Consider the following 14532-nt stretch of genomic DNA (forward strand, 5'->3'; position numbering starts at 1 on the left):
ATTATTCTTTACGTATTTTAATAAACTAAAATCAGCATTTACTTTTTAATAAGCCACCAGTTTACATTTACATTTTCAGCATTTACCAGACGCTTTTATCCAAAGCGACTTACACAATGAGCAATTGAGGGTTAAGGGCCTTGCTCAGGGACCCAACAGGTGGTGGCGGGGCTTGAACCGGCAATCTTCTGTTTACTAGTCCAGTACCTTAACCACTGAGCTATCACTGGCCACCACCAGTTATCTTAAAGATTTGACTCGTTCCCCCAATGTTTCCTTAACTTTAATTTCAAGATCCTCTATCCAAGGATGTGTGACGAGGAAATAAGAAAAAACAAAAACATGATGATTAATCAAGGCTAATTTGTTAAATAAGCCATGTTTTACAGTTAAATGTTACTTTAAAGAAAAGTCACTGATGACTTGTCTTGCTGTATAACATCATTTACGCAAACTGAATTAACATCAATCATCATCAAAACATTATTGCACTTAAAGATCACATGTATAAATACTTCAGACCCCTGGCAAAAATGAGGAAATCAGCACTTAGACAATGTTCACCCAACTTTATTTAACTCAATTGCAAAAAGCTTACGGAATAACTGGTATAACTCGAAGCATTTATGTTTAATAGTTGAACATTCTGGCTTTCTGAAACATAAACAAATTGATGGTCTTCTTCAGCTATGAATCACTCAATGCTGAGGTAAAAAAAATACTGAATCGCTTTGTAGTTTGCATTTCTAAAACAAATACTGGCGATACAAGTCTTAAAATGCAAATCAGTCTACAAAAAAGTGCCTACAGACTTTAATGTGCTGTTAAATTTGGCTGACAAAGAAAAACATGGCTCAAACGAGAGTTGTTTATTGAAATTTTACATTTGTGTGAGGTAAGCCTGTGTTATCAGTGAAACACGGAATGGGACGTCCCATCCCAAACAAGCTAATGGTCTGGTGTCTAAATACTTTTGGCTATAGTGTACTTGCTTAATTAAATCCAAACGACTTTTTTTAGCCAGGCAGTGTTAATAATTAAGCTTATTTATTGTTAATGTAGGATAAATACCAAATTACAAACACATTGAATAAAATTAACACCCTCATTATTACAGTACTGTTATAAATAATAATGATTTTGTGAATTAAAAAAACTCAAAAATGACCAAATGTCCCAGAGTTTACCGTGTTTATTTTTTAGCTTTGGAAACAAACTGAAAATCAGCACAAGTACAAGCACAAGTAAGCAATATATCACTATACAGTATAAAATTACATCGACAAAAATATTACCCTAATGGAACTGTAAATATAAAGACAGATGCTTATTATAAACATAGAGATCCAGGTTTTATGGACAGGGAGTCAAAGCTGCCATAAGAAGCTCTATTTTGTAGACGAAGTTCCTTCCTTCCATCCTGCTCCAGTGCACTTCTTTATATGGTCCTCGCAAATGGCTCCATTTTCCATCCTGCAGCACGTCAGTCTTTGGCAGATCTTTAGCCTGGCAGCGTGGAAACTGAACCAGGACCTTACACCCGCTTTCAGGCCCGTTTCGTACTGTGCAGACAAACACACACAACTGGTTACACACTCAAAACCTTACAGGAGGTCAGAAAAGAAATCAGGCAGGGGGCAAATACTTTTTCACAGCACTGTATGGGAGTGTACCTGTGAATGTGTGCATGTAGGTAAGAGTGTGTTCACCTGAGATGGCATAGGCTCCATTGTGTGAAGCTACGGTAATGGAAGAAGCGTTGCCAATGCTCTCGATGGCTCCGAGTCCCACGTGGTTACTGAAGCTCAGCACGTGCCAGCCCATCACCTTCGCCAACTGCTGTACCGCATGCACCTGATGCTGAGACATCTGTAACAAATGGCTACATATTACTTAATATTCTTTATTATGTTTTGATAATGTTATCGAGGTTCAAGCTTGTTTAGCTTTGTCAAACGTCAACGCATGGACATTTGGGGGTTAGCCAATGAGACTACACCATGGGACAGGTCGTGTTCCCCTCGAACTGCACGAATTTCACAAAGAAACATGCGTTTGGGGGTATAAAAAGAGACAGTGTTATCATTTCAGGGAAGGTTGTGGTCTGAAACCTTCCCGCTGGTGTAACGCTTCTCCATTTTAGCGCGTCTAATTACCTGATAGCGTCATGCTTCCTGTCCACCAATGCCGATCCCCGCTCTGATTGAGGAGAACGAAGCTAACCCACGCCCCCTCCGACACATGTGCAGCAGCCGTATGCATCTTGTCACCTACACTTTGACGAGTGCAATGCGGATCAGCACTGTGTACGGAGAGACACACCCTCTTTTCCCGTCTCTGTGCAGGCGCCACTAATTGCATTAGTTATGAGAGAGTCCCTATCCGGCTTTAATATCCCACCCCTATCAGAACAACAGGCCAATCGTTGTTCATGTGGCTGCTCAGCCTAGCTGGCAGGCAGAGCTGAGACTCGATATGATGTATTCGAGATCCCAGCTCTGGAGTTCTAGCGTGTTTTTATCGCTGCGCCACCTGAGCGGCCCTGGTGTAACGTTCTTAAGTATAAATGCTATTCTTCATTCCTAAGGCAAACTGGTCCGGTCTGGTCCTAATGGTTAATAGACAATGGTGATTGGTGCGGATACCAAATACTCAGTTTACCAAACAACTGGAATATCTAAAACTGCCAAATAGCTGTTGATTTATGATGCCAAATAGATGTTGATTAAAATGCAGCAGTGCTACCCATCGATCCACCGTGACACCCACAGCATACAATACGATTTGGCTTTTTTAAAGCATGGTTATACTGTATTATATTCAATTACCTGTGAGAGTAAAAAGTCTTGCAGCTCTTGTTCCTGATGAGAAAGTGTGATAACACGACCATCTCTGTGCACAACTTTGATCTGCTCCACTCCAATATTTAACTGTAACTGAATAGATCTGAAACAGGGCGTGTAAAGCAATAATTATCAGTGTTATTAACAATAACTGTTGTCATCAAAAATCCATGATTTAGATAAGCTCTTACTTGCAGATCTGCTCATAGCCTTGTGAGGTGATAAGAACCTTGACGCTCGACTCATAAACGTCGTTAATATTGGACCAGTGAGCCTGAATCTGAGGATCTTCGATACGACTTGCCAGATTGTCGACGGTCCGTGCCGTCCTGAGAAACAGAGACAGCGTGTGGACCTCCTTCTAAAGGTGGAGGAATGTTAACCTGAAGACGAATTAATATTGATGAAGTGATTACCTGCTTCTAAGGAAGATGTGTTTAGCTTGTTTGATGATCTTCTCCAGCAAACCCTCGTACTGCTGCAGAGAGCCGATCTCGGCTTTGTTGTAGGCCATCGGTCCGGCCAGACGCGACCGTTTTGACGCGAATGGAGCGCTGGCGGGATGGGGGATCACAGAGGAGCTCAGGTTCTGCTTATGGAACTGGACACAGAAGTACGGTCAGGCAGGAGGCACAACATGTACACATGGGAAAATCAAAGAACTGTGTGTGCGCTGGGTGAAGTGTCCGTGTACCTCTCTAATAAGCTGGTGAAGGTTGTGCTCCAGCACATAAAGATGGTCATCAGACTTGGTTTTGTCAGGTGAAGCTCTCTGGTTCTTCTTCTCAGTAGTTGAGTGGCAGAGTGAGATTGAGAGCTGAAGTCCTACAATGATTAACATCCAGTTAGCTACTGCAGGCACACACCAGTGTATAAAACTATGCACTATTTACAGAAACCTGAAAATGTTACTACTCATTTTATTTATTAGGATTTTAACGTCATGTTTTACACACTTTAGTTACATTGGACAGAACAGATTCATCAGATTCATCAATGTTAGTTGCATGTCTTTGGACTGTTGGAGGAAACCGGAGCTCCTGGAGGAAACCCACACAGACACAGGAAGAACATGCAAACTCCACACAGAAAAGACCCAAAAGGCACCAGCTGAGAATCAAACCCAGGACCTTCTTGCCACCCTTGTTACCACTTAAAGCTTAATATCCCTGTAACTGCTGCAAATCTTGGCTAGTGGCATATAACAGCTTGTATAGGTCTCATAGTAATAGCAATAATAATAATAATGGTTATACATTGTAATAAAAAACATTATATATTAAGGTCATGCTAAGGGGGGCTATGCACTGTGCTTAATAAGGTCATAAAGATAAGATAACCTTGCAAAAGAAAATCTTAATCCCATATAACACTATTATTTACCCTATATTAATACTGCATTTAATATTGAAACCCCATTCCAAAAAAAGCTGAGACAGTAGAAATACTTAATTAAATGCAATAATTACAAACAGAAATAATTTGCAAATCCTTTTTACACTAAATTCAGCAAATACTGCTGTGTTTGTAGGCTTATTTAAAATTTAATTGGCGAAAAATTCCAAAAACGTTGGAATTTGGTGTGGTAAATAAACTGGAGTGTATGTTTACCACTGTGCTGCATCATCTTTTCTTCAACTATGTTCTGTAGTCACGTGTGAGCCAAGTACACCAGTTGTTGTGGCTGGGAAGTGGAATTTTCACCCATTCTTGTTCGGTTTTAACAGTTTGGGGTCTCAGATGTTGCACAGTATAGTACACTTCATAATGTACAACATTTTCGATGGGGAAAAAGGTCTGGACTGCAGGCAGGCCTGTCTAGCATTTGTACTCTCTTACTACAAAACCAGGCTGTTGTAGCAAGTACAGAAGGAAGCTAGGGAGCTATGATATGCATATGCACCCCTCAGTATCAATGGTGCTAAAACTTGTAATTATGTTATGGATTGTAGATGGTAAAATCACAACGTCTTGTAATCTTGTTGTTGAGACACTGACTAGAATCCCAACCCATTCTTGCTCATAAATACTAAGCCTTTTAGAGGTGTGTCCCAATAGTTTGGTTTAGTTTATTAGGATTTTAACGTCATGTTTTACACACTTTGGTTACATTCATGACAGGACAGGTAGTTACTGGAGTCTTTAATGTGAAACACACAGTCATGGACAATTTTGGTATCTCCAATTCACCTCACTTGCACGTCTTTGTACTGCGGGAGGAGACCCACGCAAATGAAATGACCTGCACCAATGACCTGCACCACTCCACCTAGGAATCGAACCCAGGATCTTCTTGCCGTTAGGCGACAGTGCTACCCACCGAGCCGTGTCCCAATACTTTTGTCCGTATCGTGTATTTGGGAGTGCCAGGTGTGTTTACCTGGAAAGGGCTGGGAGATGATCTGGTTCTTGACGACAATGTGTGGAATATGTGATTTTATCTGCACCGCCTCCCGAGAGAGCTGAGCGAAGATCTCCTTACACAGCAGCACATTCTGAGCGGCTTCCAGCTTTAGATGCCATGAATGGGAACCTAATGGAGGAAGGAAACATTGAGACGTGTCAGGCTGTGAAGCTATTCGGGAATCCTGTGATAGACGAGGGTTCTTCAAAAAGTTTCTGCACTTTTTTAAACTATTTATTAAGAATTTCAATAACAAATTCCATCACTTTTCTACATTGTCACCTTCCGATACATTGTTCACAGCGTCGTCCCAACTTTTTAATGCCATCAGCAAAAAATGTTTTGGGTTTTGGGTTGATGCACCGCTGCTCTCACATCATCATCACATGAAAATCTTCTTCCCCTTAAAGCTTCTTTGAGTGGTACAAAAATGTGGAAATCAGATGGAGCTAAATTCTAACTATAAGCATCTCTCAGTCTCTCAGACACGACCAATTACTACTCCTCCCACCCACCCACCCACCCCATTTCTAACCAAAATATAAAAGTGCACAAACTTTTTGAAGAACCCTCGTAATTATTGTGCATTCCTTTTCATTACGTTCAAGCTGTCCAAAAATTTAAGGTGTCAATAAAAATAACAAAATAAATAAACATATTGTGTGTTATTGATTCTGTTATGACCAAGTTTACCTGGCTTAGCTTTGGGTTGTCTTCTGAAGAGGTTGACTGTTCCCAGGTCTCCGATATCAGGGGATTGTTTTTGAATGGAAACCTGGACAATGACAGACCACAAGCGCTCCATTTTCTGTACACCGCAGGCTTCACATTTTACATGTAAACTCGAAGGTCTAACACTTTACCTTAATATAAGCTGAGCCCTCTAGGTCACTGGGAATCTGGACTCTGAGAGGACAGTAATCATCTGGGATTTTCTTATCCAAATCAATGTCTGTGTTTTTAATGACCTCGAAGGTACCGTGATGGGCGAACAAAGATCCTGGAAGGAAGGAGAGGACACGGAACAGTTCAGCAAATTAACAGCCATGGATGGATGGATGGATGGATGGATGGATGGATGGGTGAATGGATGGGTGAATGGATGGATGGATGGATGGATGGGTGAATGGATGGATGGGTGGATGGATGGATGGATGGATGGGTGGATGGATGGATGGGTGGATGGATGGATGGGTGGATGGATGGATGGGTGGATGGATGGGTGAATGGATGGATGGGTGGATGGATGGGTGAATGGATGGATGGATGGGTGGATGGATGGATGGGTGAATGGATGAGTGAATGGATGGATGGATGGGTGGATGGATGGGTGGATGGATGGATGGATGGATGGGTGGATGGATGGATGGATGGATGGATGGGTGAATGGATGGATGGATGGGTGGATGGATGGATGGGTGAATGGATGGATGGATGGGTGGATGGATGGGTGAATGGATGGATGGATGGGTGGATGGGTGGATGGATGGATGGATGGGTGGATGGATGGATGGGTGAATGGATGGATGGGTGAATGGATGGATGGGTGAATGGATGGATGGATGGATGGATGGGTGAATGGATGGATGGATGGGTGAATGGATGGATGGATAGATGGATGGGTGGATGGATGGATGGATGGGTGGATGGATGGGTGGATGGATGGATGGATGGATGGATGGATGGATGGATGGATGGATAGATGGATGGATGGATAGATGGATGGATGGATAGATGGATGGGTGGATGGATGGATGGGTGGATGGATAGATGGATGGGTGGATAGATGGATGGGTGGATGGATGGATGGATGGGTGAATGGATGGATGGGTGAATGGATGGATGGGTGGATAGATGGATGGGTGGATGGAAGGATGGATGGATGGGTGAATGGATGGATGGGTGAATGGATGGATACCTTATTTATCCAGAGGGAAATTATTGGCCTCCAGTAGTTTAACTGGTGTGGCAAATGTACAACTTGCATATATACAATATATGGTACGCTAAAAAAGTATGTGCAAATTGTGCATCGGGTACATTAATAATAATAGAAGCCATTTATAAATTATAACCATTTATTTATTGTACCATTTATTACCATTTATCAATTATAAAACCACAATTTAAACAAATGGTTAGCACACATCCCAGCATGACGGACTTATAGCAGAACTCACCTGCGCTGCGGTAGCTCAGGTCTCCCAGTATTTTGTCTCCGACTTTGCGCAGCTTCCACTGCGAGCGAAGGTGAAGCAGTTCCGCGTTGAAGTCCCGCTGACGCCGCTGCTCCTGGGTCTCTGCCACAGACTTGGACAGCTTTTCAGCCCCCTTCAGCAGCAACTGGGCTGCAGTAGCCAAAGACTTCTTCTTACTGATCAGCTGAAAGACTTGAGGGGTCTGAACACACAGAGTAATACAGTGTTCAACAATAAGGCACGATTACTTGGCTTGTATACACTATAACTAGGGCCTTACTAAATTCAAATCTGATGCATGTGTTTACGTATCGAGTGCATTTTTTATCAATGGAAAAGTGTGCTTCTCTACACACGTGATCATCTCTCTGTAGTCTGTGCTGCTCCTTAAAGTACAAGCAAGTAAAGTATTTTGCTCCCGACAGTTTATTTCTTACTTTATATACTCAGCAAACTCCAAAGATGCTCGGTTACACTAGGACCGCCTCATAGTGCAAGGTTACCTTGGTAGCGGCAGGGTCCTGGGATACTGGGTCGAGAGCCATGTACTTCTTTTCCTTGATGACACTAAGCATGTCATGAAGCACACACATCTCAGTCAGAGCGCCGCGTAGTTGGTTTCTCACCGAGTCCCACGGCCACAAACTCGGCTGGAACTTCACCGAGCCTGGCGGAAGTCAAATTATAGTTTAAACACGGCAGAATAAAATGAGTTCGGACAGGGTTGAGAAAAATGTCTTTCAGTACACCCACCTTCCTCCTCCTGTGGGTTCAGCTTGTTCCACTCAGACTCTCTGATTTCCCCGTTCGGGTCTACCTCTTCTGAGTCAGAGTCCTGACCGAAGTCAATGCGCTGTGCGAGCTTCGCAAGGTTTTGGGACATGGAAAGCGGGGGCACGTACGTCTCCACTCCATCCAGGGAAACCTCCTGTACCTGCCGCTCACATGACGACTCGATGCTCACAGATACTGCGGGTCCTCCCGACATCCTGATTTTATTTATTCGGCTTCTGAACTGTAAAACACGAAGCAAAAGCTAGGGGATCATTTCATTCCATCAAAACGTTTTACATGCAATCCTAAACACTAAAGTATTACACAGAACATAATGCACAATACGCTAAATAAAAAATGTGCATTATTTCACATGTAGTGAGACTGCACACTGAGGTCGGGTATAGAAAACAGACTGTTTTCAGTCCGTACAGACTGTAGCTGCACTCTCAATCGGACAGTCGTAGCCTAGTGGGCAGAGCCTTGGGCTATCAATCAGAAGATTGTCGGTTCAAATCCAGACTCTGCTATGCAGCCACTGTTGGGCCCTTGGTAAAGGGCACATTTACATTTTCAGCATTTATCCAAAGTGACTTACATTTGTGACAGTATACATATATAATCTAAGCAATTGAGGGTTAACGACCCTGCTCAAGGGCCCAACAGTGGCAACCTGGTAGTGGGAGGGCCTGAACCACCAACCTTCAGATTACTTGTCCAATACCTTAACTTACAACTGCCCTAAGCCACACATTAGTGTGACGTTAGTAAGCTCGCTGAAGAATAAAAAATAAACAACAATGCCTGTAGACTGTTACTACTGTATGAACTAATTCACTCACTCACTTTCCTAACTGCCTAACCCCAAAGTGGGGGAGCTGGAGCCTATCCCAGCTTTTCAATAGACGCAAGGCACACAGTAACACCCATCACAGGGCAGATACACATACACACACACCCACTCACCTATAAGGCAATTCAGTATCTCCAATTAACCTGACCGCATGTTTTTGTGCTGTGGGAGGAAACCGGAGCCCCAAGTGGAAACCTGCAAACTCCGGACAGTAAGGACCCGGACCGCCCCACCTGGGGATCGAACCCAGGACCTTCTTGCTGTGAGGCGACAGTGCTACCCACTAAGCCACCGTGCCGCCCGGTCTTACGAACTAATTAAGGTTAATTAGCAGTTATCTTGTTTTAGAGGCATATCACAGCTTGTATATGTATTTATTTATTTACTGCCTAAGTAATACTACTGCTACTACCAGTGATAATAATATAAAATTATAGACTGAAGTCTGGATACGAAATGCTGGGAATGGGGGCAATGCACTGTGCTTGATAAGGTCATAAGGTCGCAACTTGAAACTTAACCCTATAGATGTATTAATATTAAATTGGGCGGCACGGCGGATCAGTGGGTAGCGCTGTCGCCTCACAGCAAGAAGGTCCTGGGTTCGATCCCCAGCTGGGGCGGTCCGGGTCCTTTCTGTGGGGAGTTCGCATGTTCTCCCCGTGTCTGCGTGGGTTTCCTCCCACAGTCCAAAGACGTGCAAGTGAGGTGAATTGGGGACACAAAATTGCCCTATAAGTGAATGGGTGGGGGTGTGTGTGTGTGTGTGTGTGTGTGTGTGTGTGTGTGTGCCCTGCGATGTACTGGCGTCCCGTCCAGGGTGTTACTGTGTGCCTTGCGCCCATTGAAAAGCTGGGATAGGCTCCAGCACCCCCCGCGACCCTAATTGGATAAGCGGATAAGACAATGAATGAATAAATCATGTTAAATTTGAATACTCCTCTCCTGCCTATGTGTTTATTTACTGTTTTAGTGTTTACTTGTTTTACATTAAGCAAGCAAAAATAATAAACATGAGAATATTTAGCCTGCAGTGCTGATTTTATTTAATACTGAGACTTAACTAACTATATGTTATATACAATATAACAGCTAATCAACAGCTAATAGAAGCTAACTGTTAGACAATTTATTGTTAATATAGGTAAGTAAGTACTAAACTTAATAACTACGCACATATAAGCTCTCATATAACATTCCATATTCACTACAAGACAGAATGGACCAAATATATATAAACAATATATTACTTACATATTTAAATAATTAGCTTCTTTATTACGCTTCCATCCAGCTACTGAAACCCCGAATAACTCTGCCTCGTCGCCAGTGAGCAGCTGAATAAAGATCTTTACTGCCACCAGCTGGACTGGAGGAAGCATTACAAATGTGTAAATACACAGTACTGTAGTACCTTAAAACTCAACGTCTATTGGTTTTGGTTCTGGGAGTGGCGTCGAGTTTAAAAGGCGTTGAGTTTCAAGGTTTTTTTTTCCATAAGGATGTATTGGAAACTTGTTAATGCGCTCCATGGTCCCGTGGAGCTGCATATATTTTAGGCTTATGTAAAATAAAGTGGTTGTTTTTGACACTTATACACTGAAAACAACACAAATATACTGTAATATAAAATCACTGAAATAAAAAGTCGATTCTTATCATTTTTCAGAACACCGAGCTGTAACACAAGTTTAAAAGTAAAACAGACTGATCTCAGCTCTGCCTTTCCGACCGGGCTGGGCGGCAGCATGAACAACGATCGGCTGTTGTTCAGGGTTAGAGGGTAAGAAAGTCGGATCGTAGGTCCTCATGACTGGTGCGACTGGTGGCACCTGCACAGAGCTGAGGAATAATCCTGATGGGGGTGTGGCCCTCCGTACACAGTGCCCGTCGGTGTATGAACTCGACTCGTGCAGGTGAAAAATGCAGTCTGTACTGACTGTACGTACCTGAGGGGGTAGTTGAACACGACTTGATTAGGGGAGAAAATTGGGGGGAAAAAAGTGGGAAAAATAGATAATTAAAAAAAATTAAAGTAAAACAGGAGGAAAATACAGATAAACACAGATACATGCAGAAGCTGTCAGAGTGAATTTGATGGTTATTCCATACAAATGCAGATTTGTCTCATATTCGCACTTTGATGATGTATCACCGCACCACTGAAGCCGAGCTCTGAACAAGGCGACTGGTCATTGTTATTTTGAAATTAAATAAATACATTAAAAAAAAAACTGAACATGTTGAGTTTAAGGTAAACGTTGAGTTTAAGGGTACAAATTTTAAAGACTTTGAGTTTAGGGGACGTTGAGATACAGGGTACCACTGTATTATATTGGAGTTGCTCCAGAAATAAAACTAAACTGACTTCTGAATTAAGACGGCAAGACGGTCCTGGGTTCGATTCCCAGGTGGAGCAGTCTGGATCCTTCCTGTCTGAAGTTTGCATGTTCTCCCTGTGTCTTATTTCCTCCCACAGTCCAAACACATGCAGTCAGATTAACTAAAGATACTAAAATCTTCCTGTATGTGTGTGCCGTGTGATGAACTGGCGACCTGTCTAGGGTGTTTCCTACTTTTCGCCAAGTGAATTGTACCCACCGCGACCCTGAATCAGGTCAAGGTGATAAAACAGACAATGAATAACTGACTATAATAAAATAAAATAAAATACTAGTTCTCACACTTTCTGCAATTTCCACTAGAAGTCCAGGTGGGGGCGACAGGGCGCTAAATAACCGGTTTGTTCACCATCAAAACAATCCCAGAAGAAAAAAACAGCACTGGCACATTTTTACACTCGGACCACGTGAGCAGTTTATTTAGCAAAAATGGCAAATAAACGTCAAAACAAAGATTTAAATGTTCCAGTGCAGCAGAAGAAATATAAATCTGATAAAAGCGAATTTAATGGGACTATTTTTAAATCCATGCTTAAGGATCCCAGCAAAACATTTAAAGGTAAGTGGGGAATGGGAAGAATCTGAAGTGACGTCACAAACCTTATTAGTTATTAATAAACTTTATTATTGTTAAACTACTTTATTCCATTGAGACTGCATGATGACAAATCACAAGCACGATTAAATTCGAAATAAAATTAATTCATTATTTCATTCGATGTCAGCTTTACCACCGCTTTATACGATTCAGAGTCGCGGTGGGTCCAGTTCACCCTGGACAGGTCGCCAGTCCATCACAGGGCAGACACACAGTCACACTCACTTAGGGCAATTTTGTATCTCCAATTAACCTGGACTGTGGGAGGAAACCGGAGCTCCCGGAGGAGACCCACACAGACACGGGGAGAACATGCAAACTCCACACAGAAAGGACCCAGACCGCCCCACCTGGGAATCGAACTCAGGACCTTCTTGCTGTGAGGCGACAGTGCTACCCACCGAGCCACCGAGCAGGTATTATTCAGGTGGTGGGTCATTCTCAGCACTGCAGTGACACTGACATGGTGGTGGTGTGTTAGTGTGTGTTGTGCAGGTATGAGTGGATCAGACACAGCAGCGCTGCTGGAGTTTTTTATATACTGTGTCCACTCACTGTCCACTCTATTAGACACTCCTACCTAGTTGGTCCACCTTGTAGATGTAAAGTCAGAGACGATCGCTCATCTATTGCTGCTGTTTGAGTCGGTCATCTTCTAGGACGTCACAGGACGCTGTTGGGTGGATATTTTTGGTTGGTGGACTATTCTCAGTCCAGCAGTGACAGTCCAACACACACTAACACACCACCATCATGTCAGTGTCACTGCAGTGCTGAGAATGATCCACCACCTAAATAATACCTGCTCTTTGGGGGTCCTGGGAGAATCCTGACCATTGAAGAACAGCATGAAAAGGGGGCTAACAAAGCATGCAGAGAAACAGATGGACTACAGTCAGTAATTGTAGAACTACAAAGTGCTTCTGTACGGTAAGTGGAGCTAATAAAATGGACAGTGAGTGTAGAAACAAGGAGGTGGTTTTACTGCTATGGTTAATAGGCGTGTATATATATATGAGCATGAGCATTAAATAAAGTTGTACATTATTACCTGTTAAAATACCCACCACATGCTAATACATTGATTTAATTTTACACTTACTTTGCAGGCTTAGAAAACTTCATCCAGACTGCAAAAAAGCTTCCAGGTGCCGACCTGTATGATGTAGTCGAGGGCTACATAAAGATCTCAGCAGAATGTGCAGAAATACTGTCCTTACTGGATGGAGCTTCAAATTCCGAAGCTGAGGTAAGTGTATCTGTAAATACGTTTTGTATTTTGGTGCTGATGGACTGGTAGATGCAGTAAAGATTGATTTAAAAACAGATTTAATAGTATCGTCTCACAACAAGAAGGTTCTGGGTTTGATTTTCTTTCTGTGTGGAGTTTGCATGTTCTCCCTGTGTCTGTGTGGGTTTCCTGTGCGGAGTGTTTCCTGCTTTTCGTCTGTTGAATCTTTCCCACAGCGCGACTCTTATTAGGATATATACACTGATCAGCCATAACATTAAAACCACCTCCTTGTTTCTACACTCACTGTCCATTTTTTTAGCTCTACTTACCATATAGAAGCACTTTGTAGTTCTACAATTACTGACTGTAGTCCATCTGTTTCTCTGCATGCTTTGCTAGCCCCCTTTCATGCTGTTCTTCAATGGTCAGGACCCCCACAGAGCAGATATTATTAGGGTGGTGGATGTGTGTTGTGTATAGTGTGTGTTGTGCTGGTATGAGTGGATCAGACACAGCAGCGCTGCTGGAGTTTTTAAACACCTCACTGTCCCTGCTGGACTGAGAATAGTCCACCAACCAAAAATATCCAGCCAACAGCGCCCCGTGGGCAGCGTCCTGTGACCACTGATGAAGGTCTAGAAGATGACCGACTCAAACAGCAGCAATAGATGAGCGATCGTCTCCGACTTTACATCTACAGGGTGGACCAACTAGGTAGGAGTCTATTAGAGTGGACAGTGAGTGGACACGGTGTTTAAATACTCCACTCATACCAGCACAATACACACTAACACACCACCACCAGTGGTCAGTGTCACTGCAGTGCTGAGAATGATCCACCACCTAAATAATACCTGCTCTGTGGGGGGTCCTGACCATTGAAGAACAGAGTGAAAGCAGGTTAAAAAAGTATGTAGAGAAACAGATGGACTACAGTCAGTAAGTGTAGAACTACAAAGTGCTTCTATGTGGTAAGTGGAGCTGATAAACAAGGAGGTGGTTTTAATGTCATGGCTGATCAGTATATATATATAAATTGGTATTATGTTTTTTTGTTCCCAGCTGATGCTGATATTTCAGAGCTTGGAACTGATTTTGCTCCGGACAGCGAGTGACCTCTCTCATTTAAGCCTGGTTGGCTCCACAATCGTCAAGAAGACCGTCTCCTCGCACATGAAGCTGCTGCAGTCCACCCTGTCATCGAAGAATCATCAGTAAGTGCCGTG

The 14532-nt window shown here is 42.9% G+C and overlaps 2 protein-coding genes across 2 annotated transcripts in view; one reads left to right on the forward strand and one right to left on the reverse strand.

Annotated features, from left to right (window-relative positions):
* Positions 1-1177: 1177 nt before the first annotated feature.
* Positions 1178-10399, reverse strand: med17 (mediator complex subunit 17). The gene is made up of 13 exons (XM_062987699.1): positions 10327-10399; positions 8199-8460; positions 7949-8112; positions 7428-7647; positions 6111-6247; positions 5941-6022; positions 5224-5376; positions 3538-3668; positions 3260-3444; positions 3035-3172; positions 2829-2946; positions 1710-1869; positions 1178-1562 (listed from the first exon to the last, which is right to left on the reverse strand). Exons 2-13 carry the CDS (start codon positions 8431-8433, stop codon positions 1354-1356), a joined length of 1932 nt encoding a protein of 643 aa, XP_062843769.1. The 5' UTR covers positions 8434-8460; positions 10327-10399; the 3' UTR covers positions 1178-1353.
* A 1504-nt stretch (positions 10400-11903) lies between these two features.
* Positions 11904-14532, forward strand: part of urb1 (URB1 ribosome biogenesis homolog) — a 34351-nt gene continuing 31722 nt past the window's right edge. The window contains exons 1-3 of the mRNA XM_062987407.1: positions 11904-12033; positions 13182-13321; positions 14369-14520. Coding sequence (XP_062843477.1) covers positions 11904-12033; positions 13182-13321; positions 14369-14520 — 422 coding nt within the window. The remainder of the gene's footprint in view (positions 12034-13181; positions 13322-14368; positions 14521-14532) is intronic.

This window comes from Trichomycterus rosablanca, chromosome 25, assembly GCF_030014385.1.
Source record: "Trichomycterus rosablanca isolate fTriRos1 chromosome 25, fTriRos1.hap1, whole genome shotgun sequence".
In the NCBI taxonomy this organism is placed as follows: domain Eukaryota; kingdom Metazoa; phylum Chordata; class Actinopteri; order Siluriformes; family Trichomycteridae; genus Trichomycterus; species Trichomycterus rosablanca.